We start from the raw sequence: 24,490 nt of genomic DNA, 5'->3' as shown, positions 1-24,490 counted from the left end.
GCATCCCATAATAGTCGGAGCTAGCTTCAGTCATGAATACACATTTGATTGTTTTGTTTTTTTACACTGTCTGCAATTCAAACAAATAAAGAATACAAAAATAGTTTTTGATGTGATTATAGCCCAGTAGACTTTGTTGACTAGATATTGAAATGGGTTGAAAACTTATTTAGCAGGTATGTTTGCAAGCGTTTTTACTTGGACCACAAGGGAAGCCAGAGAGATGTAATGCATCACAATGTGGCCAGGTTTGATAAAACAGGTTCACTGGTAAGGAACAATTGGCCAGTCATCTCACACACTGTACTACCAAGTGAATCTATTGGCCAGTCACACATTGCCCATGAGAGGGGGATGGGGGACCAGACAGATTATCAGCAAGGTCATTCTGTCCCACTTTTTTGGCTGGGCTGCACCATATTATACAGTCTATGGGCTGGACCGTATTATACAGTCTATGGGCTGCACCGTATTATACAGTCTATGGGCTGCACCGTATTATACAGTCTATGGGCTGCACCGTATTATACAGTCTATGGGCTGCACCGTATTATACAGTCTATGGGCTGGACCACCCAACTCAATGCACACCACAGTACAGTCCTGCAGCATGCAGCCTCTGTGTGTCGTTTCTGTATGTGAAGCTAGGGCTGTGGAGGTCATTGCATTTTGTCAGCAGGTGATTGTCAAGCAAATAACTGCCGGCCTCAAGGAAATTGACCGTTAACATTTAGCAGCTCCTGGCTTCCACGCATAGCCTACAAGCCACTGATGCAGACTTTTGGAACATCCTACATTTAAAAAAAGTATAAGAAATCAATTTTAATATAGCCTACACCATCACAATAAAGTCTAAAGAAACATGATATGAAGAAAATGTCATATTTCAGAAGAACAGAATAGCATACTCTGAGTTGACCTTATGTTAGGTCCTGATCTGGCTATGCCATATGGCTGTGGGCTACACTAGTTCATTTAGCAGACAAGATTTGCTTAGAATTCCGTGGCATTATTTTATATTATTTATAGTATGAAGAATACAATCGAACATAAAATAGAAAGGATGTTTTCTCCAAATTAAATCTGAGGGAGTGTGCACATGCAGCTCTTCTGTGTTGAGAGGTTAACTAAGGTACGTGGGACGGTAGCGTCCCACCTGACCAACATCCAGTGAAATTGCAGAGCGCGAAATCCAAAAATACTCAATTCAAATATTTAACATTCTTGAAAATGTGTTATACATCAAAATAAAGCTTAACTTCTTGTTAATCAAGCCGCTGTGTCAGATTTCAAAAAGGCTTTATGGTGAAAGCAAACCGTACGATTATCTGAGGACAGCGCCCCGCATACAAAAACATAAATCATATTTCAACCAGGCAGGTGCGACACAAGTCAGAAATAGCGATATAAAAAATGCATTACCTTTGATCTTCTTCTGTTGGCTCTCCAAATGGTCCCAGTTACATCACAAATGGTCCTTTTGTTCGATAATGTCCTTCTTTTATATCCATAAAAACTTAGATTAGCTGGAGCGCTTCAGTCAATAATCCACTCAATTTCCCTCCATCAAAATGCATAAAAAATTAATTCCAAACATTACTAATAAACTTTTAATAAACTTTTCCAAACAAGTCAAACAATGTTTATAATCTAACCTTAGGTATCCTAATACGCAAATAAACTATAACATTTAAGACAATAGTATGTTCATTACCGGAGATAAATATGAAAGAACGCGTTTTCCTCCACGCGCTTGGAAACACTACAGCCAAAATGGGAGCCACCTAGAAAAACTAAAATTTCTGGGTAATTTTTCCAAAAACCAGCTTAAAACTCTTTTTTAAAGACTGTTGACATCTATTGGAAGCCCTAGGAACTGCAATCCGGGGGACTTGGCCTTATTATTAAAATACTAGCCATTGAAAATAGTGGTAAGCTGAAATGTATTATTTATTTATTATCAATTTATTAGGTTACACCTGCCATATCAGTTCTGTTATACTCACAGACATTATTTTAACAGTTTTAAAAACTTTAGTGTTTTCTATCCAAATCTACCAATTATAGGGGCCTCCCGGGTGGCGCAGTGGTTAAGGGCGCTGTACTGCAGCGCCAACCGTGCCATCAGAGTCCTGGGTTCGCGCCCAGGCTCTGTCGTAACCGGCCGCGACCGGGAGGTCCGTGGGACGACGCACAATTGGCCTAGCGTCGCCCGGGTTAGGGAGGGCTTGGTCGGTAGGGGTGTCCTTGTCTCATCGCGCACCAGCGACTCCTGTGGCGGGCTGGGCGCAGTGTACGCTAGCCAAGGTGGCCAGGTGCACGGTGTTTCCTCCGGCGCATTGGTGCGGCTGGCTTCCGGGTTGGATGTGCGCTGTGTTAAAGAAGCAGCGGCTTGGTTGGTTGTGTATCGGAGGACGCATGACCTTCGTCTCTCCCGAGCCCGTACGGGAGTTGTAGCGATGAGACAAGATAGTAGCTACTACAACAATTGGATACTACGAAATTGGGGAGAAAAAGGGGTAAAATTAAAAAAAATAATAAAAAAAAAAAATAATAAATATCTACCAATTATATGCATATCCTAGATTCTGGGCCTGAGTAACGAGCAGTTTACTTTGGGCACGCTTTTCATCTGGATGTCAAAATACTGCACCCTACCCCAGAGAAGTTAACAAAGAAATGGGTTCTCCTCTATTCTTAATTTAGAGATATTCATGTAACTTTAGTTGCGATACAAACACATGTTTTGATTTTTAATATATTCTAAGGCTGCATGATGCGGCTAATGATGATTTGAGAAAAGTTGAATGAAAGGCATGCTCTCTGCTTTGTTTCTTTCACAGCCTGCACACACTTCATCAATCTCTCATTCACAATTTGACAAGCTCTTGATAATGCCTCGAATTTCCCGGCAGCATCCCCCTAGTGGGGCCATAATGCCTTTTGCGCCCAGTGGACGCTGTGCCCTTGGGCTGAATATAACAATTATAATTGCCGCCTTTCAGCTGCGTATTCCGAAGCACCTCTCACTCACGTCTCTCTCATATCTCAATTCTTATTAGCCAATACCCATAATTTGATTGAGTTCTTCTCACAGGCATCTATCTCCGCTCCGAAGTAGGCTACAAGTGAAGACAGACACATCGGGGGTGCAACTGCGCACGTCCTTTTCGAATTCCGAATTCCGAGGTCCATATTGAAGATTTTAGAAGGACTGTCCACCTTTACTTTTCGTCAGCCAACAAGATGAGTAGGCCCAATGAACAGCAAAAGCCCTAGCCTACGAGACATAAATATTCCAAACATAGTCTGGGACAGTTGTGGGATGCGATAGATCCCAAATTAATACAACTACTCACATCAAAAAAACGTTCAAAAGCAATGATGCTCATGCAACCGATCGAAATGTTTAGGTTGAAATGTTGATAAACTATTAGGCTATTTCTTCACATTATAAGCTCAATAATCCGCACACGGCATAAGGCTAGAAGTGCGAATGTTCCAAAATGCAATCAATTAGCGGGAAAACACAATTTTTATGTAATGCTTTTATTATAAAGGTGCATTTTTATGGTGAAAATGATCTTCCCCAAACTGTACGCCAGTTCAGGCTCAACACCAGTTGCAAAGCGGATTACTGTGCTTAATTAAGAAGTTATTTGCCCATTTTAGTTGCTATACAAACATATCAAAACATATAGGCCTACTGGCTAGGCTACATGAGGTGGGGGACTATGATTGGAAAAATTTGAACAAAAAGAGGCATGCGACATTTCTTGCCTTACTGCACACAAGCTGGGCATCATTCACAAGTGATTAATATATCATTCAGCGCTCCATCACTCTCCTTCTTGGTCAAATAGCCCTTACACAGCCTGGAGGTGTTTGGGTCATTGTTCTGTTGAAAAACAAATGATAGTCTCACTAAGCACAAACCAGATGGGATGGCGTATTGCTGCAGAATTCTGTGGTAGCCATGCTGGTTATGTGTGCCTTTTTTGAGTTGTAAATACATCACAGACAGTGTCACCACCAAAGCACCATCACACCTCCTCCTCCATGCATCACGATGGGAACCACACATGCAGAGATCATCTGTTCACCTACTCTCCATCTCACAAAGACACAAAGATACCAAAAATATCAAATTTGGACTCATCAGACCAAAGGAGAGATTTCCACCAGTCTCATGTCCATTGCTCGTGTTTCTTGGCCCAAGCACGTCTCTTCTTCTTATGGTGTCCTTTCGTAGTGGTTTCTTTGCAGAAATTCAACCATGAAGGCCTGATTCACAGTTGATGTTGAGATGCATCCGTTACTTGTACTCTGTGAAGCATTTATTTGGGCTGCAATCTGAGGTGCAGTTAACTCTAATGAACTTATCCTCTGCAGCAGAGGTAACTCCTTGTCTTCCTTTCCTGTGGCGGTCCTCATGAGAGCTAGATTCATCGTAGCGCCTGATGGTTTTTACTACTGCACTTTATACATTTTCCACATTGACTGACCTTCATGTCTTAAAGTAATGATGGACTGTAATTTCTCTTTGCTTATTTGACCTGTTCTTGCCATAATATGGACTTGGTATTTTACCAAATAGGGCTATATTCTGTATACCACCCCTACCTTGTCACAACACAACTGATTGGCTCGAACGCATTAAGAGGGAAAGAAATTCACTTTTAACAAGACACACCTGTTAATTTAAATTCATTCCAGGTGACTACCTCATGAAGCTGGTTGAGAGAATGCCAAGTTTGTACAAAGCTGTCATCAAGGCAAAGGGTGGCTACTTTGAAGAATCTCATATCAAATATATTTAGATTTGTTTATCTTTTTTTGGTTACTACATGATTCCATATGTATTATTAGTTTTCATGTCTTCACTATTATTCAACAATGTAGAAAATTGTAAAAATAAAGAAAAACCCTGGAATGAGTAGGTGTGTCTAAACTTTTCACTGGTACTATATATGCGGAAGCTTATACCTTTCCAGACCATTCAGATCTGCATACATTGACGAATTAGGGGGAACGGGTGGCAGGCGCATTGGAACTGACTGATTGTTTGTTGGAGCTATCCCTTCCTTTATATTTAGCTTGTTTATGCAGTTTAATTAAGGTTCAATTGTCATCAGGAGACTTAGTGGGATTAGGTGTTTGTTGTAGGTACGTCTGCTTAATTCTCGGAGAGATGTTAAGTCTGTTATACCTGCTAAGATTGTTTCTGCAGTTTGATTAAGGTTTGATTGTCTTCAGGACAGTTAGTGGGAGATTGAGTGTTTGTTGGATGTAGGCCCACCTGAGTGGTTCTCGGAGGGACGTTAAGTCTGTACTGAGCTTGTTGCTGCTGCGGTGTGATTTAAGCCACAAGCCAGCTCTCAGAAACCAATTTATCACACATCTAGTGGGTTAATTGCAACAGATATCCGGTACATTGAAATGAAATGCTCTGAGACTGCAAGTAGCAGATAGTTCAGAACAGGCAGTCTATGAATGAAGATGTTAATAGGACACATAAGACAGCCAATCTCATCACTTTCCATCCCATAATTCTACTTTGGTAGTTGAAGAAAGCTCTGACTAAAGTGCCATTTCAATGGGACATGGGGAGAATCTCAATTGCGTTGCCTTGATTCCTCACTTCCACTCTCCTCGTCTCCTTCTCAAAACCCATTGGGTGAGAATGTCAGAGGGGAGGGATCTCTGACCTTCGCATCCAATGGGTTTTGAGGAGGCCAGGACAGAGGATGCAAAGGAATCAAGAAAAGCCATTGAGATTCTACCATGCATGGAGAGCAAATAGTATACAGTGAAAACTAACATCTTGTAAAAAAGAAAATGTAATAGGAAGAGCGACTAAGAGTGTTATAAAAAAAAGTGTGAAACTCCCCAGTGGTAATGTTAATAGGTTAGCAGCTGAACTTGTGGAGAGACTGTGTGGAGAGGAACATGCTATTTCTGTTGTGAGAAACCAGCTAAACTCACCCGTCAACACCACATCCACACAGCCTATTGGGTTTAAGCCAGATTTGGATTTGTTTTTGGGGAAAGCAACAAGAGGAGGAACAGGGTAAACTGCTTTCTACTAGGACCGTGTTTCCCAAAAAAGGAAAACGTGCACCCTTTAGGGGTCCTGGGGACAGAGGTTGGGAAACCCGGGACCAGGAGGATGTAACCACTTGACCACAATGTTACCCAACCACATCCCTCCCAGCCAAGGGCTGTGTACCAAGTGGCATCCTATTCTCTAGTTCAGGGGTAGGCAACCCTGGGCCTGGAGTGCCGCAGGCACTTCGTGTTTTGGATTTAACTGACCTGGAAGACCAGGTATGTTGAATTTAGGCAATGTACACTGTGTTGATCAAATCCGCTAGTTATTAACCTAGTTTCGACACAATTGGCAGGAAATGCTCAATGCTTCAGGAAGCTTTGTTTCCCCTTCACTACATTTGACCAGGGCCATAGGGACTAGGGTGCCATTTAGGGTGCAGCCAAGGAGCCATTGTGGTAATTGTTGAAAAAATATATAACAGCATGAGGGCATGCCTCTATATACCTCCCATAGTACCAACCTAGTCATTTGTGTGTTGCTGGGGCTTTTTAATATGTGATACATTCCAAGCGGTTTCCCTGTTTGGTTTCCCTGTTCTGACACAAACAGAAGGCGTTAGCTTAGTTTAGCTACTGGCTGCACACACAGCTTTTGTAGGGCGATTGGTGGCAGAGAGGGTTGGAGGGAGGGGTGTTCCTGGCCATCTGTTAGCCACTGTGACCTATTATCTGTCACAACTGGAGCAGCAGCATGTATCCTGCCCCAGCCTCCCCCTGCCCTGCCCCTGCCCCAGCCTCCCCTGCCCAGCCCCCCACCTTAATCCCCATGTTTGTCTCCTGAAAGGGGGAAAGGCTGGCAGGCAGGCTCATGTCGCTCATTGACTGCCACAATGCCACCTTATCTGCCCCGCCCAGCTCAGCCAGTGTTCATCGACTGTGTGTGTGCGTGCATACAGTACAGAAGGGAGGGAGGGAGGATATGAGAGCATCATGTAAGATGATCAGTGTCTGTCTGGCCTTTAGTGGGATACTCCCATATAAGGAAGAAGTAAATCTCTTGACTTTGGAAGGAGAAAGTGTTAGCTTTCTGCGTGTGTGTGCGCCATGTCAGTGTGTGTGTGTGTGCGCCATGTCAGTGTGTGTGTGTGTGTGTGCGCCATATCAGTGTGTGTGTGTGCGCCATGTCAGTGTGTGTGTGTGTGTGCGCCATATCAGTGTGTGTGTGTGCACCATGTCAGTGTGTGTGTGTGCGCCATGTCAGTGTGTGTGTGTGTGCGCCATGTCAGTGTGTGTGTGTGCGCCATGTCAGTGTGTGTGTGTGCGCCATGTCAGTGTGTGTGTGCGCCATGTCAGTGTGTCTTTGCCTTGTCAGTCAGTGTGCAGAGCTGAATCTGCAGGCAGATGATGCAGCCCAACACAAGCAGGTGGTACAGAGTACAGACACATCTGGATGTAGGGGACTTGTTTCCTTTGACACATGTTAATACTCTATACTGCCTGAACTGTAGTTGGTCTCTGGTCACCAGGCCTTGGGGTCAGGAAGGGCCACCAGCTGTGGCCATTAAACTCGAGGAGCGAACTGCCATTTGAGACGGTGGCCAAATCCCAAATTACACTCTACTCCCTATGTAGTGAACTACTTTTCAATGAAATTCAGAAAAGTGGACAAATCAAGTTAAGGGCAATTCTATTAGCACTATGGTGGTGCTTCAGACACAGAACAAACAGGCACAGATACAAGAATAGGGCTTTGGTCAAACGTTGTGCCCATATAGGGAATAGGGTGTTATTTCGGATGCACACAGATAGAGAGCTTTGGGGGACCACTTTCAGTTGTTTTAACTGTTGATGTGCTAATGCCATCTAACTCAAATCTGGACCTCCATGCCAGTTCCACTGCTTCCTGTCATTCTTCCCCTCTAATCAGGGACCTGGGACACCAGGTGGGCTGTACTTAATTACCAGGTAGAACAGAATACCAGCAATAGTCCAGACCTCGTAGGGTAAGATTTGAATACCCCTGTGCTAGTTAGTGCCAGGCTACATCCATTCACACGAAGGCTAAACATATTTTCTGTCTGCTTATAATCCAAATGATCCTAATCCGCCGAGATACAAAGGTAACCTAAATCACACAACCTATTTAGACCATATGCCAAACCCACGCCATTGGTCTACACCAGTCAGAGGTTTACTGGTTTAGGTAGTCATTAACGTGTGTGTGTGTGTGTGTGTGTGTGTGTGTGTTCCTAAATGTATAGCTCTGAGCTGGCATGTACGTGGTCATAGGCTGCGTCGTCAACAGTATACAGTGCCTTGCGAAAGTATTCGGCCCCCTTGAACTTTGCGACCTTTTGCCACATTTCAGGCTTCAAACATAAAGATGTAAAACTATTTTTTTGTGAAGAATCAACAACAAGTGGGACACAATCATGAAGTGGAACGACATTTATTGCATATTTCAAACTTTTTTAACAAATCAAAAACTGAAAAATTGGGCGTGCAAAATTATTCAGCCCCCTTAAGTTAATACTTTGTAGCGCCACCTTTTGCTGCGATTACAGCTGTAAGTCGCTTGGGGTATGTCTCTATCAGTTTTGCACATCGAGAGACTGACTTTTTTTCCCATTCCTCCTTGCAAAACAGCTCGAGCTCAGTGAGGTTGGATGGAGAGCATTTGTGAACAGCAGTTTTCAGTTCTTTCCACAGATTCTTGATTGGATTCAGGTCTGGACTTTGACTTGGCCATTCTAACACCTGGATATGTTTATTTTTGAACCATTCCATTGTAGATTTTGCTTTATGTTTTGGATCATTGTCTTGTTGGAAGACAAATCTCTGTCCCAGTCTCAGGTCTTTTGCAGACTCCATCAGGTTTTCTTCCAGAATGGTCCTGTATTTGGCTCCATCCATCTTCCCATCAATTTTAACCATCTTCCCTGTCCCTGCTGAAGAAAAGCAGGCCCAAACCATGATGCTGCCACCACCATGTTTGACAGTGGGGATGGTGTGTTCAGGCTGATGAGCTGTGTTGCTTTTACGCCAAACATAACGTTTTGCATTGTTACCAAAAAGTTCCATTTTGGTTTCATCTGACCAGAGCACCTTCTTCCACATGTTTGGTGTGTCTCCCAGGTGGCTTGTGGCAAACTTTAAACAACACTTTTTATGGATATCTTTAAGAAATGTCTTTCTTCTTGCCACTCTTCCATAAAGGCCAGATTTGTGCAATATACGACTGATTGTTGTCCTATGGACAGAGTCTCCCACCTCAGCTGTAGATCTCTGCAGTTCATCCAGAGTGATCATGGGCCTCTTGGCTGCATCTCTGATCAGTCTTCTCCTTGTATGAGCTGAAAGTTTAGAGGGACGGCAGGTCTTGGTAGATTTGCAGTGGTCGGATACTCCTTCCATTGCAAAATTATCGCTTGCACAGTGCTCCTTGGGATGTTTAAAGCTTGGGAAATCTTTTTGTATCCAAATCCGGCTTTAACCTTCTTCACAACAGTATCTCGGACCTGCCTGGTGTGTTCCTTGTTCTTCATGAAGCTCTCTGCGCTTTTAACGGACCTCTGAGACTATCACAATGCAGGTGCATTTATACGGAGACTTGATTACACACAGGTGGATTGTATTTATCATCATTAGTCATTTAGGTCAACATTGGATCATTCAGAGATCCTCACTGAACTTCTGGAGAGAGTTTGCTGCACTGAAAGTAAAGGGGCTGAATAATTTTGCATGCCCAATTTTTCAGTTTTTGATTTGTTAAAAAAGTTTGAAATATCCAATAAATGTCGCTCCACTTCATGATTGTGTCCCACTTGTTGTTGATTCTTCACAAAAAAATACAGTTTTATATCTTTATGTTTGAAGCCTGAAATGTGACAAAAAGTCGCAAAGTTCAAGGGGGCCGAATACTTTCGCAAGGCACTGTATGTACGGTACAACGGCTGCTTTGATGCAAGACCTCTTCCGGGTGTTCTATTTGAAAACCTTTGATCCAACTGCACAGACCTAGATACAGTTTAGCCCAGCCAAAGAAATGTGCCTCACCTCAACCTTCCTAGTATTCAATGATGTATGAAAACAGATAATAGTCCATTTAGTTCTCTCAGGGGAGGTTGGTTGAATCATAAGAGCAATGTCAAATCTGACAAGCACTTCACTGTGGTTGCTACGGAGACAGAGACCATGTGATTTAGATGACACTGTACAAGCAAAGAGGTGTGTGTGTGTGTACTGACTACTGTGAGACGGGCACAAACAGATGACGAAAGGTAGCAAACATGAAGACCGTTGTAACAGAGAGGAGGAGGGTTATTCATTGGAGGGAAACGATTAAAAGATGAGGTTATATTGGGGAGTTTGGAGAAGAAGCAAAAGAGGGAGATATAAAAAATAAAAAAAAGCCAGATGAATGAGGAGAGTGAGAGAAGAGAATAGGTTATTGGGGATGGAGAGAGGAGGGATGGAGAGAACAAGAGGAGAGGAATGAGGGATACGAATGGGAGGGTGAACAGTGAGATGGAAAGAGAAGAGAGGGTAAAGCACCGAGCAGGTCCTGTGTAGCTTTAGTAGGAGAGTGGTTATGTGAGGTGCACATGTGACCTGAGCCTCCCTGGAAGACCAGAGAGAAGAGTGGTCGAGAAAGAGTGTGTGTGTGTGTGTGTGTGTGTGTGTGTGTGTGGCAGCTGCAGTGGCCAGGACTGCATTAGAATGCTGAAGGTGCTTATGTATACTGTCATGGGCTAATTCCCAAATATCTCCCTATATAGTGCACTACCAATAGGGCTCTGGTCAAAAGTAGTGCACTATGTAGGGAATATGGTACCATTTGGGATGCAATAATGCTGTTGGAGCTGGGCTAAAGTGGAAGCTCTGCTCTGAAATGGGTCACTATAAATTTTATGAGAGGTGCCTGGGTTTTATACCGGGGTTGATTTGAAGTCTGTTACCTGAATATAATAGCATTTTGGTAGTTGAAACCAGCTTTAACTGAGGCAAATTTGGTGATGGAAATGGTTTGTGTCCATTTTTATTAGGTGAATGACGTGACAGTATATTGCACTAAACACTATGTGGTCACCCTTTTCACTGTGTCCCACCTCCATCCACCCTATCAGAACATAATGGAACTAAGGCCCTCTTCTAACACGGATAGAAACATCCTCATACTCAATGATAAACCTGCAACTACTGCTCAATCAGTAAATCTATCAGCAACAACAAAAATATATTTTATAAAGCCCGGTTTACACCAGCAGCTGTCACAAAGTGCTTTACACATGACCTTCGCAGACCTTCGCTGCCTAGGTAAAAAGTATGTTTAAACAGTTTTGTAATAAGCTACTTTGTGTTCTCTTCATCTGTCAGGTGTTTGCCACCTACCCCAACGAGGACTATGATCGTCGGAATGAGGACGTGGACCCCATGGCTGCGTCTGCAGAGTACGAGCTGGAGAAGAGGGTGGAGAGGCTCGATCTGTTCCCCGTCGAGCTGGAGAAAGGTACGCCTCAGCTCAGTTACCCCATAACCTTAATGTGGCAACCTGTGATTCGAAAAACAACAAAGAACATTCCAGATTGCCCACTTAAGAAAACTCCCCTTCACAGTACTGTAAAGAGGAGTTGTAATCGCCATTCTCTTGAGACAATCAGAGATCAATCCCCTCACTCAATCAGAACGCATCTATCATCCCTCCATCTGCCTTCCAGTTATCCCTTCTCCCAAGAGGGATATTCTGATTTTAAAAGCTATTATGAAACAAAAGAGCATTTCATTTTCATCATGGATTACGATGATTTTATTGTTTTCTCACTGTCTCACTGTCCTCAGATGGGGATGGGCTGGGTATCAGTATCATTGGGATGGGGGCGGGGGCAGACATGGGCCTGGAGAAACTGGGCATCTTTGTCAAGACGGTCACCGATGGAGGAGCAGCGCACCGGGATGGCAGGTACGTTACAAAATGGTGGCCTTCATCTACAGCTTTTCCATCTACACTCCTGGCAGACTTACCTGAACAGGTTCTGCATGATTTAATACATCTAAGAAGCAATCAAGCATGTGAGATGAGCCAAACTTGAATGTCTAGTAGTAGTATTCACATCTCTGTCTAGCTTGCGGATTTTGAAATGTTATTGCTTTTCCATTAATAGGTTTGGAATAATAAAGGGAGTCAATTCGGTCGCATTACGGTTCCTTGCGGGAGCAGGTCTCGCTAGCAAAACAGATTTCTATCTCCGAGACAAACCTGTATGAATGGTTGAATGAAAAAGTAATCATATTATTAGACTGTGGTGCTGATGTTGTTGTGCTGCTTTGTGTTTCTCCACCCAGGATCCAGGTGAATGACCTGATAGTGGAGGTGGATGGGACCAGTCTGGTGGGGGTCACTCAGACCTTCGCTGCCTCCGTCCTCAGGAACACCACAGGCACTGTCAAGTGAGGATATGTTTTTGGCAATAGTGCGCTACTTTTGACTAGGGTCTATAGAGCTCTGGTGAAAAATTGTGCACAATATAAGGAATAAAGGTGCTATTTGGGATGCAACACTGATGTTACAGAGGCTTCTAGTTAACCATTTTTTCATTTTTAGCAGGTTTCTTTTCCTCACCAACTAAACTCAGCAAAAAAATACACGTTTTTTTCAGGACCTTTTTTTCAGGACCCTGTCTTTCAAAGATAATTTGTAAAAATTCAAATTACTTCACAGATCTTCATTGTTTCCCATGCTTGTTCAATGAACCATAAACAATTCATGAACATCCACCTGTGGAAAGGACGTTAAGACACTAACAGCTTACAGACGGTAGGTAATTAAGGTCACAGTTATGAAAACTTAGGTCACTAAAGAGGCCTTTCTACTGACTCTGAAAAACACCAAAAGAAAGATGCCCATGGTCCCTGCTCATCTGCGTGAACGTGCCTTAGGCATGCTGCAAGGAGGCATGAGGACTGCAGGCCATAAATTGCAACATCCATACTGTGAGACGCCTAAGACAGCGCTACAGGGAGACAGGACGGACAGCTGATTGTCCTCGCAGTGGCAGACCACATGTAACATCACCTGCACAGGATCGGTACATCCGAACATCACACCTGCGGGACAGGTACAGGATGGCAACAACAACTGCCTGAGTTAAACCAGAAACGCACAATCCCTCCATCAGTGCTCAGACTGTCCACAATAGGCTGAGAGGCTGGACTGAAGGCTTGTAGGCATGTTGTAAGGCAGGTCCTCACCAGACATCACCAGCAACAACGTCACCTATGGGCACAAACCCACCGTCACTGGACCAGACAGGACTGGCAAAAAGTGCTCTTCACTGACGAGCCGCGGTTTTGTCTCACCAGGGGTAATGGTCGGATTCGCGTTTATCGGCGAAGGAATGAGCGTTACACCAAGGCCTCGAGGTGGAGGGTCCGTCATGGTCTGGGGCAGTGTGTCACAGCATCATCGGACTGATCTTGTTGTCATTGCAGGCAATCTCAACGCTGTGCGTTACAGGGAAGACATCCTCCTCCCTCATGTGGTACCCTTCCTGCAGGCTCATCCTGACATGACCCTCCAGCATGACAATGCAACCAGCCATACTGCTCGTTCTGTGCATGACTTCCTGCAAGACAGGAATGTCAGTGTTCTGCCATGGCCAGCGAAGAGCCCGGATCTCAATCCCATTGAGCACGTCTGGGACCTGTTGGATCAGAGGGTGAGGGCTAGGGCCATTCCCCCCAGAAATGTCTGGAAACTTTCAGGTGCCTTGGTGGAAGAGTGGGGTAACATCTCACAGCAAGAACTGGCAAATCTGGTGCAGTCCATGAGGAGAAGATGCACTGCAATACTTAATGCAGCTGGTGGCCACACCAGATACTGACTTTTGATTTTGACCCCTCCCCTTTGTTCAGGGATACATTATTCCATTTCTGTTAGTCACATGTCTGTGGAACTTGTTCAGTTTATGTCTCAGTTGTTGAATCTTGTTATGGTCATACAAATATTTACACACATTAAGTTTGCTGAGAATAAACGCAGTTGACAGTGAGAGGACATTTTTTATTTTTTTGCTGAGTTTACTACTGCTTTGAGAACAATTAGCTACTGAGAGAGAATAGAGTTGCCTTGATGGACGTCTCTCTCAAACACTTGAATACAGACAGGTTAAATGACTTCATCAAGTCTAATCCCTACTCTATTTTCTTTGTAGTACTGCGTGACGCGAGACTCCGTTAAGGTTTTCTGTACACATTTTCTTCTTAGTTTTGCAGTGTCTTTAGACTCTAGAGAAGACTGTCTAAATGACCACATCCTCCCACATACATACTCTGTAGACCAGGGCATGCAGAGTAGTCAGTCATCAGAGGTCAAATGGGGCCATGATGAAGAGCGAAAACTTCCCTTCGAGATACAGCAACAGAACCACAGACAAAGCTGAAACTCACGTTTGAACCACGGAAGAGCATAAAAAAAACATCACCATCATGCTCACAGCAGGCATCAACACAATTATCATTCTGAAATGCCAGAGGGGTCTATTTGTGGCTGACTGAATGGGGCACCAGAGTCGCCTGCCTGTTCCTCAATCCCCAGCACTGCTTTGTCGTCGTATACAGGCTCATTCATTCATAATTCTGGAACTAGTGATCAGTAGAGCTGTGTGTGTGTGTGTGTGTGTGTGTGTAATTGTTAGTGTTGTGTGACTTTAGAGAGGGCTCATGCATTATAGATCAGTAGACGGGGAAGGAAGGGTTGAGGCAGGCAGGCGGTCAGTTGGGCCTATTCATAAAAATGTCAGCCATGGGAATGGATGGGTGAATGAGGATGGGAACTGTGTTTAGCATTTAATTACCTGATAGTTTACGGGGGGGATTCTAAGGCTGTTGTGGTGGTCTTGATAACTGACTGACTATGGGTACTCATTCTGAACTGCACTACTCCGATTCCTCTTACATAGCTGAGGAGAGTATTACACTGGAGCATATTGGGTCAAGGTTGAGAGGTTATATAATTCAGATTATTTAACCTCTTGCTAAGGGACCATATCATAGAGGTTCCTCTTATTGCAGTCCACATAGAAAGCCATTTTCAAAATCTGTAATTGTATGCAGGTTTCTGATTGGTCGGGAGAAGCCAGGCGAGCAGAGTGAGGTGGCCCAGCTGATCCAACAGACCCTGGAACAGGAGCGCTGGCAGAGAGAGATGATGGAACAACGCTACAGCCAGTACATGGATGACCAAGAGGTAGGTCTACAACCAGTCTGTAACCAACCAGTACATAGATGACCAGAAGGTAGGTATACAATTCGTCTACAGCCAGTACATGGACAACCAAGAAGTACAGTACAGATGGACAGACAAACAGGGGAGTTACTACCAGAACGTGTCCAATAAGAATACAGATGTTTTCTTTATGTTGTGAAATATTTTGCTACTCTGTGGCTTAAAGAACACGACCCTGAACACGGCTAGTTTAGATAGAAACTGACACCTGGTCACTAATTTATTTAAAAAATAATAATAATACGCATTTTTAGATACATTTTTTCCCTCTGTGTGTTCTCTTTTACCCTTTAGGATTAAGATACTGTATGTGTGCCAATCACATCTTTGTCAGAATTGACCCAAAGCCGGTGGCTGTATCGAGTGAGCTGAATGGGCGTGTGTCCTTAGCTATGCTGTTACTGTCCAGTATAGCCTCCAGACAGTATAAACACACGAGTGCTTCCCAAAGGACACCCTATTCTTCCTATGGGCTCTGGTCAAAAGTAGTGCACTAAATAGGCAATAGGGTGCCATTTGTGATGCATAACAACAGGTCAGTTTAGAGAGCATAGGCCAAATAGGATAAATTAAATTCTGTCTCCATAGGACTTCTTTTTCAAAATGAATCAGTGTTTCTGATGTTTTGGCCCCTTCATCTCTGGGTTGTTAGGTTAGAGATTTTAGAGTACTTACAACCCAAAAGGATGATTTTTTTTTTCTCTAACCTCTGTCCAATCAAAATCCTATGAGGATGCAGGACATTCTTATGTTCTCCATCTTATTACGTTGACATGCAGAATGATGGCATAATGGTTGAGGGTTTGTTCTGTGTTCCCTCCCCCAATCTAGGGATGCTCTTCAATTGTGTTATACACCATCTAGTGGCCAGTCTCAGTACCAACCAACCATTTATTATTTTATTTTACCTTTATTTAACTAGGCAAGTCAGTTAAGAATAAATTCTTATAACCATGATGCTGTTATAGTAGCAGCAGGCACAGGCATTTATAAAAATACTGTGAAATGGGATTGATGGAAGCATATTGAATCTATTCAAACCTATTCAAATATGCAGACACTATGGCCCTGTCAATTAAGAGCTGGAGAAACCCCAAACCAAATAGTTACTTTCGGGCTCACCGGTCCTCTCTTTCCCCAGGATGGTGAATATGGTACTGATGAGGAGGAGGATGAGGAGGAGGAGGTCAGCCCCACGGAGCCGTCTGCCATCGAGGTGTTTGACCTGGCTGAGAACGAGGACATCTCTCCCCTGGAGACGGACCCTGAGAAGCTGGCCCATAAGTACCGGGAGGTGAGGGGAAGCATTAAAGATAAAGGGCGGCGTTGCCCTGTTCCTTATATACTGCACTACCTTTTGGACAGATTTTGCAACAACTTCCTTAACTCTCTCCTCAGCTTCAAATAAAGCATGCTGTAACACAGGCAGAGATCCAACAGCTGAAAAGAAAGGTAGGTTAAGTTGTATTATGTTGCTGCTATGCTATGTTGTTGTCTTAGGTCACTCTTTATGTCGTGTTGTGGTGTGTCCCTTTTTCGTGATGTGTGTTTTGTCCTATATTTTTATTTGACTATTTTTAATTCTAGCCCCCGTCCCCGCAGGGGGCCTTTTGGTAGGCTGTCATTGTAAATAAGAATTTGTTCTTAACGGACTTGCCCAGTTAAATCCAGGTTAAATAAATATATATATATATATATATATATATATATTTAAACATTGGGATATATCGTGATTGTTATTAAATGTGATGTCCCAATGTTTAATTGTACAGGACATCTACTACTTAATTAATATTCAGTAGCATTTACGGCCAGTCCGTTTGTCTACATGTGTGTGTGTGTACTTACGCGCATCTGTGTGTGTACTTCTCCACACTCCCAGCTGAACCATGCAGAGCAGGACAAGCAGCGCTGGCGTATGGACAAGAACCAGCTGGAGCAGACCCTGCAGGAGAACAAGGAGCGCATGGAGAAGCTGGAGGGCTACTGGATGGAGGCCCAGAGTCTGTGTCAGGCTGTGGACGAGCACCTGAAGGAGACACAGGCCCAGTACCAGGCTCTGGAGCGCAAGTACAGCAAGGCCAAGCGCCTCATCAAGGAGTACCAGCAGAAGTAAGGCCGGGCCATACACACACACACACACACACACACAGACACACACAGAGGTTGCATTGCTACTAGCGTTAGCGCAATGACATGCTAGCTGTTCCCATAGACTTCCAGTCATGGAGCCATTGACTATCCATTTAAAAGCGCGTCTCTGCAGAAAAATATTTTTGCAGTGGCAACAATTTGGGCCACCGCTGCTAAATTAATATAGGGGAAACACTGAGTGTAATTAGTGTCTCTCTGTGACGTCTCATCTGTAGGGAGATTGAGTACCTGAAGAAGGAGACTCAGCGCTGTGTACAGGACGGGGCCGAGGCATCACTGAAGGAGGAGTCAGGACAGCTCCATGAACAGGTAATAGTGGAGACTGATGGCTGTATGTGTGGCTCCAACACCAAGGTTTGTGTGTTCGATTCCTGCTGGGGCCACCGATACGAAAAATGTATGCATGCATGACTGTCAGTTGCTTTAGATAAGTGTCTGTTAAATGATATATATTTCATTGTGTGCAGCCATTGGGGAGACCATTGGTGAGGCAGAGCATTGGTAAAGTTTCTAGTAGTCTATCATAATACATAACTGTAACCTTCTGTGTTACTTTGGTTGCAGGTAGCAGATCTGGAATGCAGAGTTGAAGAGCTGAAATCTGAACCTTTATAAAAGCCTGGTTTCCTATGTCTCTTCAAGAACATGAAGTGAATACCAGGATGTTAGTGTATTTGCAGTGGACCCAGGGTATTTCTTGCCTCAAACTTTAGTATTGGTTTGCGGTTGCATACGTGTACCCTCAGGCTTTGTATTGCTGCATATAATCTCTTTATCTAACAACCCTTTCAATCCTGTTTTTGTGGTTTGTTTTGTGAATATTTCCCATCTGATAATATTGCCAACGGCTACTGGTTTGTCTGATAGTTTAATCAACCATTTTCTTAACATTTAAAAAAATACTGGCAAGAACTTCTGTGGAGCTCTAACCGTTGTTCCGTATTTGGCCATTCGATAGAAAATAGTGTTTGGGTGAATTAGAAAACCAGGCTTTTGATTTCATGTGCAAAAACAAATTCCCTTTCTTTGTTTTGTGATGTTTTATTTTCTGGGGTTGTCATTTTACAGCTGTAATACTGTGTGGTTTGTATATATTATTTTATTAATACATGTGAAACATTTAACATGTATGCACTAATGGAGTCAAGAGTTGGTGCATATGATAACTTATGTGACTGAGGAAGACGTGTAATTGTAAAATGTTGACACTGAAGAAGATGTAGAATGATTGTGTTGGTGCTTCACTGGAACATAAGAAAATACCGTAGGTTATCCATCTCCTTCTACAATTAGATCAGCAATCCAAACTTTGCAGGGGCTTGTCACTCAACTTCAGTCGACTGCTGCCTACCTCTGAGTTAACAACCGTAGAGCATGTGTATTGTTAGCCAGTCAACTCCGCTACCCAGTAATGGCTACTGATGCGATTCAGTAAGAGCATAGTAAACCCTCAGTAACAACCCCTTAAGTAACTGAACTTACATTAAATAACTCATTGTAAAAAGGACCAGAAGAGAACGTTTCCAAATCTGCTGTGCTACAAAGGGACATGGACAAGATTTGAAATCTGATGTTTTTAAATTTTATTGTGGATGTGTTCAACACTGACTGAATGGGAGACACAAGAACTGGTGATGGAAAGTGTTGGGAAACACAACTGGTGCATGTTCATTAGAAACCAAACAGAATAAAATGGACTGAAACAGGGAGGGACTAGTCCTATCTGGACTTGTCCGTTGTGTACCCTAATGAACACAACCATGGACTTCGAAGGTGATGAAACATCACCAGCAGCTATTGTGCACTCCCCATTCCCCTGACTGTAGCACATGGAATCACTGCCAGGTAGTATTCACCTGCTTCACAGTTTGGAGGGAAACTTACTGTAAAAAAGCCTATTTATGTCAACTCCCATACCAGTGTGTTTGTATAGTTAAGATTACTGAAATATTTGATTGTTTATATGGTAAACGCCATATGTGAGGTATTGGATTAAAGCTGGTAAGATAAGCAATGGAAAGAAAGAAACTGTCTAGAATGGATATTTGTTGAATTTTGGAGGCAAGACCTGGGTGATTTCAAAGACAGTGTTGGATAATTTTATGAAATGAAGAAATATCTCATGAGCATGTTATGTATTTTCATAAGATTTTAGGCTTGTACAGGGCACATGCTTTGCATTGTTTTGTGGAATAAATGGTGAACCGTGATAATGAAGTCAGTCTTTTTTTAAATTCATTTTCTATTTCCCTCATCTTCAGTTTACAAACTGAATTGTCCTCCAGGTACAAAGATACATTACATAACCAAAAGTATGGACACCTGCTCGTCAAACATCTCATTCCAAAATCATGCGCATGAATATGGAGTTGGTCCCCCTTTGCTACTACAACAGCCTCCACTCTTCTGGGAAGGCTTTCCACTAGATGTTGGAACATTGCTGCAGGGGCTTGCTTCCATTCAAACACGAGCGTTAGTGAGGTCAAGCAATAATAAAACACAAATCACATGCTTGTGTTGTAAATAGAATGGTATTCTGATCTGTGAATGTTGCTCTGCTACAGAAATATCAACTTAACCAAGTAGTAAAGTGTGTGGGTGGTGCAGCCCAAATTATGAGTGCATCTTTTCATGGTGTCTCGTCAGGTGATAATTTCGTGAAAACCGTTTGACACACTGATCACACTTGTACAGTTTCTCTCCGTTGTGCAGCAGCTGGTGAGCTTTCAGACTCTGAGGTCGACTGAAGCTTTTCCCACATTCAGGACAGGTACATGGTTTCACCCCAGTGTGTTTTCTCTCATGGCGCTTCAGATCCCCAGACTGACGGAAAGTCTCTCCACACTCTGTACACAGGAAAGGCTTCTCCCCTGTGTGTATCCTCACGTGCACATTCAGCTGTCCAGAGTGGCTAAAACACTTCTCACAATAAGAACAGCGGTATGGCTTCTCTCCCGTGTGAATCCGCTGATGCTGCTTAAGGCTGTAGAAACAAGAGAAACCTTTCCCACAGTCATTGCACAAGTACCGTTTGGCTGTGACTGACTGGAAACACCTGTGAGATTTGAAGCATTTAACATACTTGTAGCTCTTCCCACACTGAAAGCAGAGGTGGACCTCTCCCCCCTCCACGGCCTTCTGCTCTGGCGGAATGAGGCCTGAGCCCAGGCCTGAGGCTTGAGAGACATACTCCTCAGGGTGGTGTCTCTTAACGTGCTTCCTGAGGTACCTCTCCTCGGTGAAGGAGAATTGGCAGTAGGAGCAGGGGACAGCTTCAGAGCTCAGCTGGATGTCCTTACATACTTCTGCCTCCAGGTGGCGCTGTAGACCGGCAGCCTGACTGAAGAACCTTCCACAGCGGGTGCAGCAATAACGCAGATTTTCCTTCGGGTGCTTGTTGAGCTTGTGCTTCTTCAGGGTGGTGTACCGTTTGAAGGTAACCCCACATGTAGAGCAAGAATACGGCGGCGGCCCCACCACGACCTGGATGCACTGATGGGATCTGAGAGACTCTGGGTTGTCGTAGGTTCCCTGACACTCAGTGCAGCTGTACTGGGCCTCCTCTCCAACAGCCTCTCCCTCCATCTCCTCCATGTCCAGAGCATCTGAATCAGGATCTGAATGCGATCTCTTCTTGGTACTGATTTGTCTTTGTTTTGGTGCGTTTGTCTTAGTTTTGGCTTTAGAGGTCCTGGTGGACTTTACTCTGAGGTTCCTTAGTCTCTGAGAGGGAGCTCTTCCAGTTTGGGTCTCTGTAGGTGAATCATTGGTGGAGGGGGGCTCCGGTTCCCAGGCGCTGTCAGAGGGCGGCCGGGGCAGATTCTCCCCTCTGACCTCTACTACTCGACGCTTCTTCTTCGTTCCGTGAACTCGTAGCTGGTGCCTCGCCAGGTCATACCCCTGAGCAAAACACTTCCTGCACTGGGGGCAGCAGTAGGGTCTGACGTTGGAGTGGACAGCTCGCATGTGTCTTTGAAAGTGGCCTTTCTGTTTAAAGCGCTTCCCACACTGAGAGCAGCTGTTGGCCTCCTCACCTCTTTGTGCCGGCTCATCTGTCTGGGGCTCTGTATGTATAGCATCAGAGGGGAGTTCTGGGGATTCAGGTTTATGGGTGCTCTCCCCTCTGACCTCTTCAAAAGCCTGCATTTTGATGACCTTTTCCCTTTGGTCATGGCTCTTCATGTGCTGACAAAGGCTGCTCTCCACAGTAGAAGAGAATGGGCAGTGAGGACACGGGAATAAGACAGAGGTCCCTGTAGGAGGAGCATCGGAGGTGGAGGACTCTGTTTCCTGGGTCCTGTCAGGGGATGGCTGACTCTTCCCTCTGACCTCTTCAGACATAAACTCTTCTATTCCCTGCTTCTTCTTCTTTCCATGAACTCGTATCTGGTGCCTGGCCAGACAAGACAGCTGAGCGAAACACCTCCTACAATGGATGCAGCAGTACGGTTTCACCTTGGAGTGGACATTTCGCATGTGTCTCTGGACGTGGCCCTTCTGCTTAAAGCTCTTAGGACACTGAGGGCACCGGTAGGCCAACTCCCCTACAGAGGACGACGACATAGGGTCTGGCTTTACATTGCCGTTAGAAAGGTGATTGTCAAGCTCACTCAGTTCAGACGCAGGTGATAGGTCCATAGAGTGTGATTTCTCTGTATGTTTTTGAAGGTAGGACTTGGTGGTGAAAGTAAGCTGGCACTGACAGCAGAGGAAAACCTGAGACGACAAATCTGTTCTAAACTCTGAAACAGAGAGAAGAGAAGACGCAAAAGTTAGGTCTTACTAAACATTACTAAAGTGACTGGCATTCTTTCAACCTTTTTGAGTTTCAGAAATGTAATATTCCCTATTATTATTCCTTATACACCCTCACATAAGCCTTCTAGACGCCCAGTGCCTGAGCAAGGTCGTAAAAGGAGACTGGGAACGATAAGTACCTGAAGGGGTGCACTTTCGGAGCCAGATTTGGTCAGAGGGGTCCCTAAACCTTTCGATGAATCTGCCCCCAGGCCAAAACAGGAACTCATCTCCTGGGGGGATGGAGCGGTAGCAGTGGAAGAAAACAATCCCCCTGTACTGGAGTGCTATGAGATTACCCTCCTCTTCATTACGAGCACAGTTAACATACCTGAGACAGAGAGAGAGCGTAATGTGACTTAGACAGACAGACAGACTCTAGAATAAGTGAGGGTACGTCCTACAAGTTACCTCATCCAGTTGGAATGAGTGTCTCGTGCAGCATCGATGTACTCAGATTCACTCTTACTGTTCCAGACCTGAAAAAAAAGAAGCTATGCTTTTTATAGAAAAACATGACAAATAATCTCAGCTGACTCGGCACAACAGTCATAAATAGAGTATAGAGACAATGCTTAAGATTTCCATGGAATAGCACTATAGGTGCACCCAAATATCACCCAGGGTCCTAGGGTTGTGGTCAAGTAGGGAATAGGGTGCCGTAACCGAAACCCAAACTATTGTACAGTATTTTGTACATTATTTAACCTTTATTTTGACAGGGAGTCAAGCTGAGACCAAGGTCTCTTTTATAGATGAGCCCTGCAAATAGAAAAATATACACATATCACTACAGAAAGCAAAACAGATAAAACACATCATAGGAAACAAACACACTAGTCAGTAAAAAGGTCCTAAATCAGCCATCTGAATATCCCTACATATCACAATTGCCCAGTATATCAGTACTCACTCACCTCCCAGGAATAGTCACTTGCTACTGCTCTTTCCCTGGTAGTCACCTCCCCCTCACAGGGGCCAAAGTGCATTCCTGGGGCCACAGCTGGCCCTTGGTTTAGGACCCCCAGGCCTGCCCCTGGGATACTGGACCTGCCTACCACCAGCCCATGGGGTAGGGTGAGGAGGGCCCTCTGGGGTATACCCATTGGAGTGGGAGAGTCCAGCATGAAGGACAGACCACCTTGGACATCACACTGGTCTTTGTTGGAGGTATGACACTCCTCACAATCTGTAAAAATAGAAATACAAAGTGATAGGCCTAAGTAAGCTGGTACAATCATGTGGTAAGCTAAACTGGATATAACATGGCCTTCCACTTACCAACTGTAGATCTAAGCAACTATGATTTGAAAGATGCATGCAAAGATCAATGATGGCCTTGGAATTCAAGATAGTCAGAGTACACAGAATTCGTTCTCACTCACAGAGGTCATGACCGTTGTCATCTAGTAGTTGATGACCCTCCTCTTGGCCTTGTACCACAGTGTTCACCAATATATTCTGGACCAGGCTGTCAGAGAACACTGTGACAACACAGATCCAGTGAGAAAAGGGAGTATATGAGAAATGTTCCTGACACAGAAGTACATGACAATCACTATCTGAAACTGATTGAATTTGGCTACTGCAGCCTGAGTACCACACCTGCAGAGGGGTTGTCTGTAATGATTTGGACTTGGCATCCCTCCTCTGACACACCAGGATCTCCCCACTCCACGACGATCACTTCTTCAGACATCACTGTAGACTCCATATTCGGTTAGTAGGGTAGCAATGACAGTGTTAGCAAGCACAACAGCCATGTATCAGGACAAAACCTTCACCCTGTGTGATAAACTATGGCAAAAGCCATTTGTCCTGATATTATGCCAATTTCACGACTTAATTTAACAGTGCATTAGCGACTAAAGAAAATACAACATCTAAATGTCAAAATGCACAATGTTGTTGGCTAGCAAGCTACATACAAAAATGCTAGCTAGCAATGTGGAATTAGCATTATCTTGCAAGATAGCTAGCTAATGTTCAAAATAATATTGACACACCTGGACAACCTGATCTTCTTGAAACCTGTAATTACTAATAATCTTCGTTATCATTTAGATACTAGTGTATGTCAATTTTGGAAAACGGATTTGACTTTTGAGGAGAAAATTCATGAGTAGCTTCTCCTTCTTCAAGTTGTTTTGATGGCGGACCGCAACCATTCATGGGTAGCTTGTATCGCAATTCCCTTTACATGAC

At 44.0% G+C, this 24,490-nt stretch overlaps 2 protein-coding genes across 3 annotated transcripts in view; one reads left to right on the top strand and one right to left on the bottom strand.

Moving 5' to 3' along the window:
* The window catches only part of LOC139376792 (neurabin-2-like), a 25,857-nt gene extending 6,791 nt beyond the window's left edge, over positions 1–19,066 (top strand). Inside the window, exons 3-11 of the mRNA XM_071119720.1 lie at positions 11,428–11,560; positions 11,890–12,010; positions 12,394–12,498; positions 15,163–15,295; positions 16,476–16,628; positions 16,733–16,786; positions 17,217–17,446; positions 17,704–17,797; positions 18,053–19,066. Of these exons, the coding sequence (XP_070975821.1) occupies positions 11,428–11,560; positions 11,890–12,010; positions 12,394–12,498; positions 15,163–15,295; positions 16,476–16,628; positions 16,733–16,786; positions 17,217–17,446; positions 17,704–17,797; positions 18,053–18,103 (1,074 nt within the window). The 3' untranslated portion in view covers positions 18,104–19,066. The remainder of the gene's footprint in view (positions 1–11,427; positions 11,561–11,889; positions 12,011–12,393; positions 12,499–15,162; positions 15,296–16,475; positions 16,629–16,732; positions 16,787–17,216; positions 17,447–17,703; positions 17,798–18,052) is intronic.
* Positions 19,048–24,490, bottom strand: LOC139376791 (histone-lysine N-methyltransferase PRDM9-like). 2 transcript variants are annotated; one of them, XM_071119719.1, is made up of 7 exons: positions 24,292–24,490; positions 23,891–23,986; positions 23,671–23,769; positions 23,203–23,474; positions 22,697–22,764; positions 22,426–22,616; positions 19,048–22,230 (listed from the first exon to the last, which is right to left on the bottom strand). In XM_071119719.1, exons 2-7 carry the CDS (start codon positions 23,982–23,984, stop codon positions 20,102–20,104), a joined length of 2,853 nt encoding a protein of 950 aa, XP_070975820.1. In that variant the 5' UTR covers positions 23,985–23,986; positions 24,292–24,490; the 3' UTR covers positions 19,048–20,101. The 2 variants fall into 2 exon arrangements, with proteins under 2 accessions (XP_070975820.1, XP_070975819.1); XM_071119718.1 differs by lacking the exon at positions 24,292–24,490 and having other exon boundaries at positions 23,891–24,131.

This window comes from Oncorhynchus clarkii, chromosome 20 (genome assembly GCF_045791955.1).
Source record: "Oncorhynchus clarkii lewisi isolate Uvic-CL-2024 chromosome 20, UVic_Ocla_1.0, whole genome shotgun sequence".
Lineage (NCBI taxonomy): Eukaryota > Metazoa > Chordata > Actinopteri > Salmoniformes > Salmonidae > Oncorhynchus > Oncorhynchus clarkii.
The sequence above is the reverse complement of the archived record's forward strand: the minus strand, read 5'-3'. Positions and strand labels throughout refer to the sequence as shown.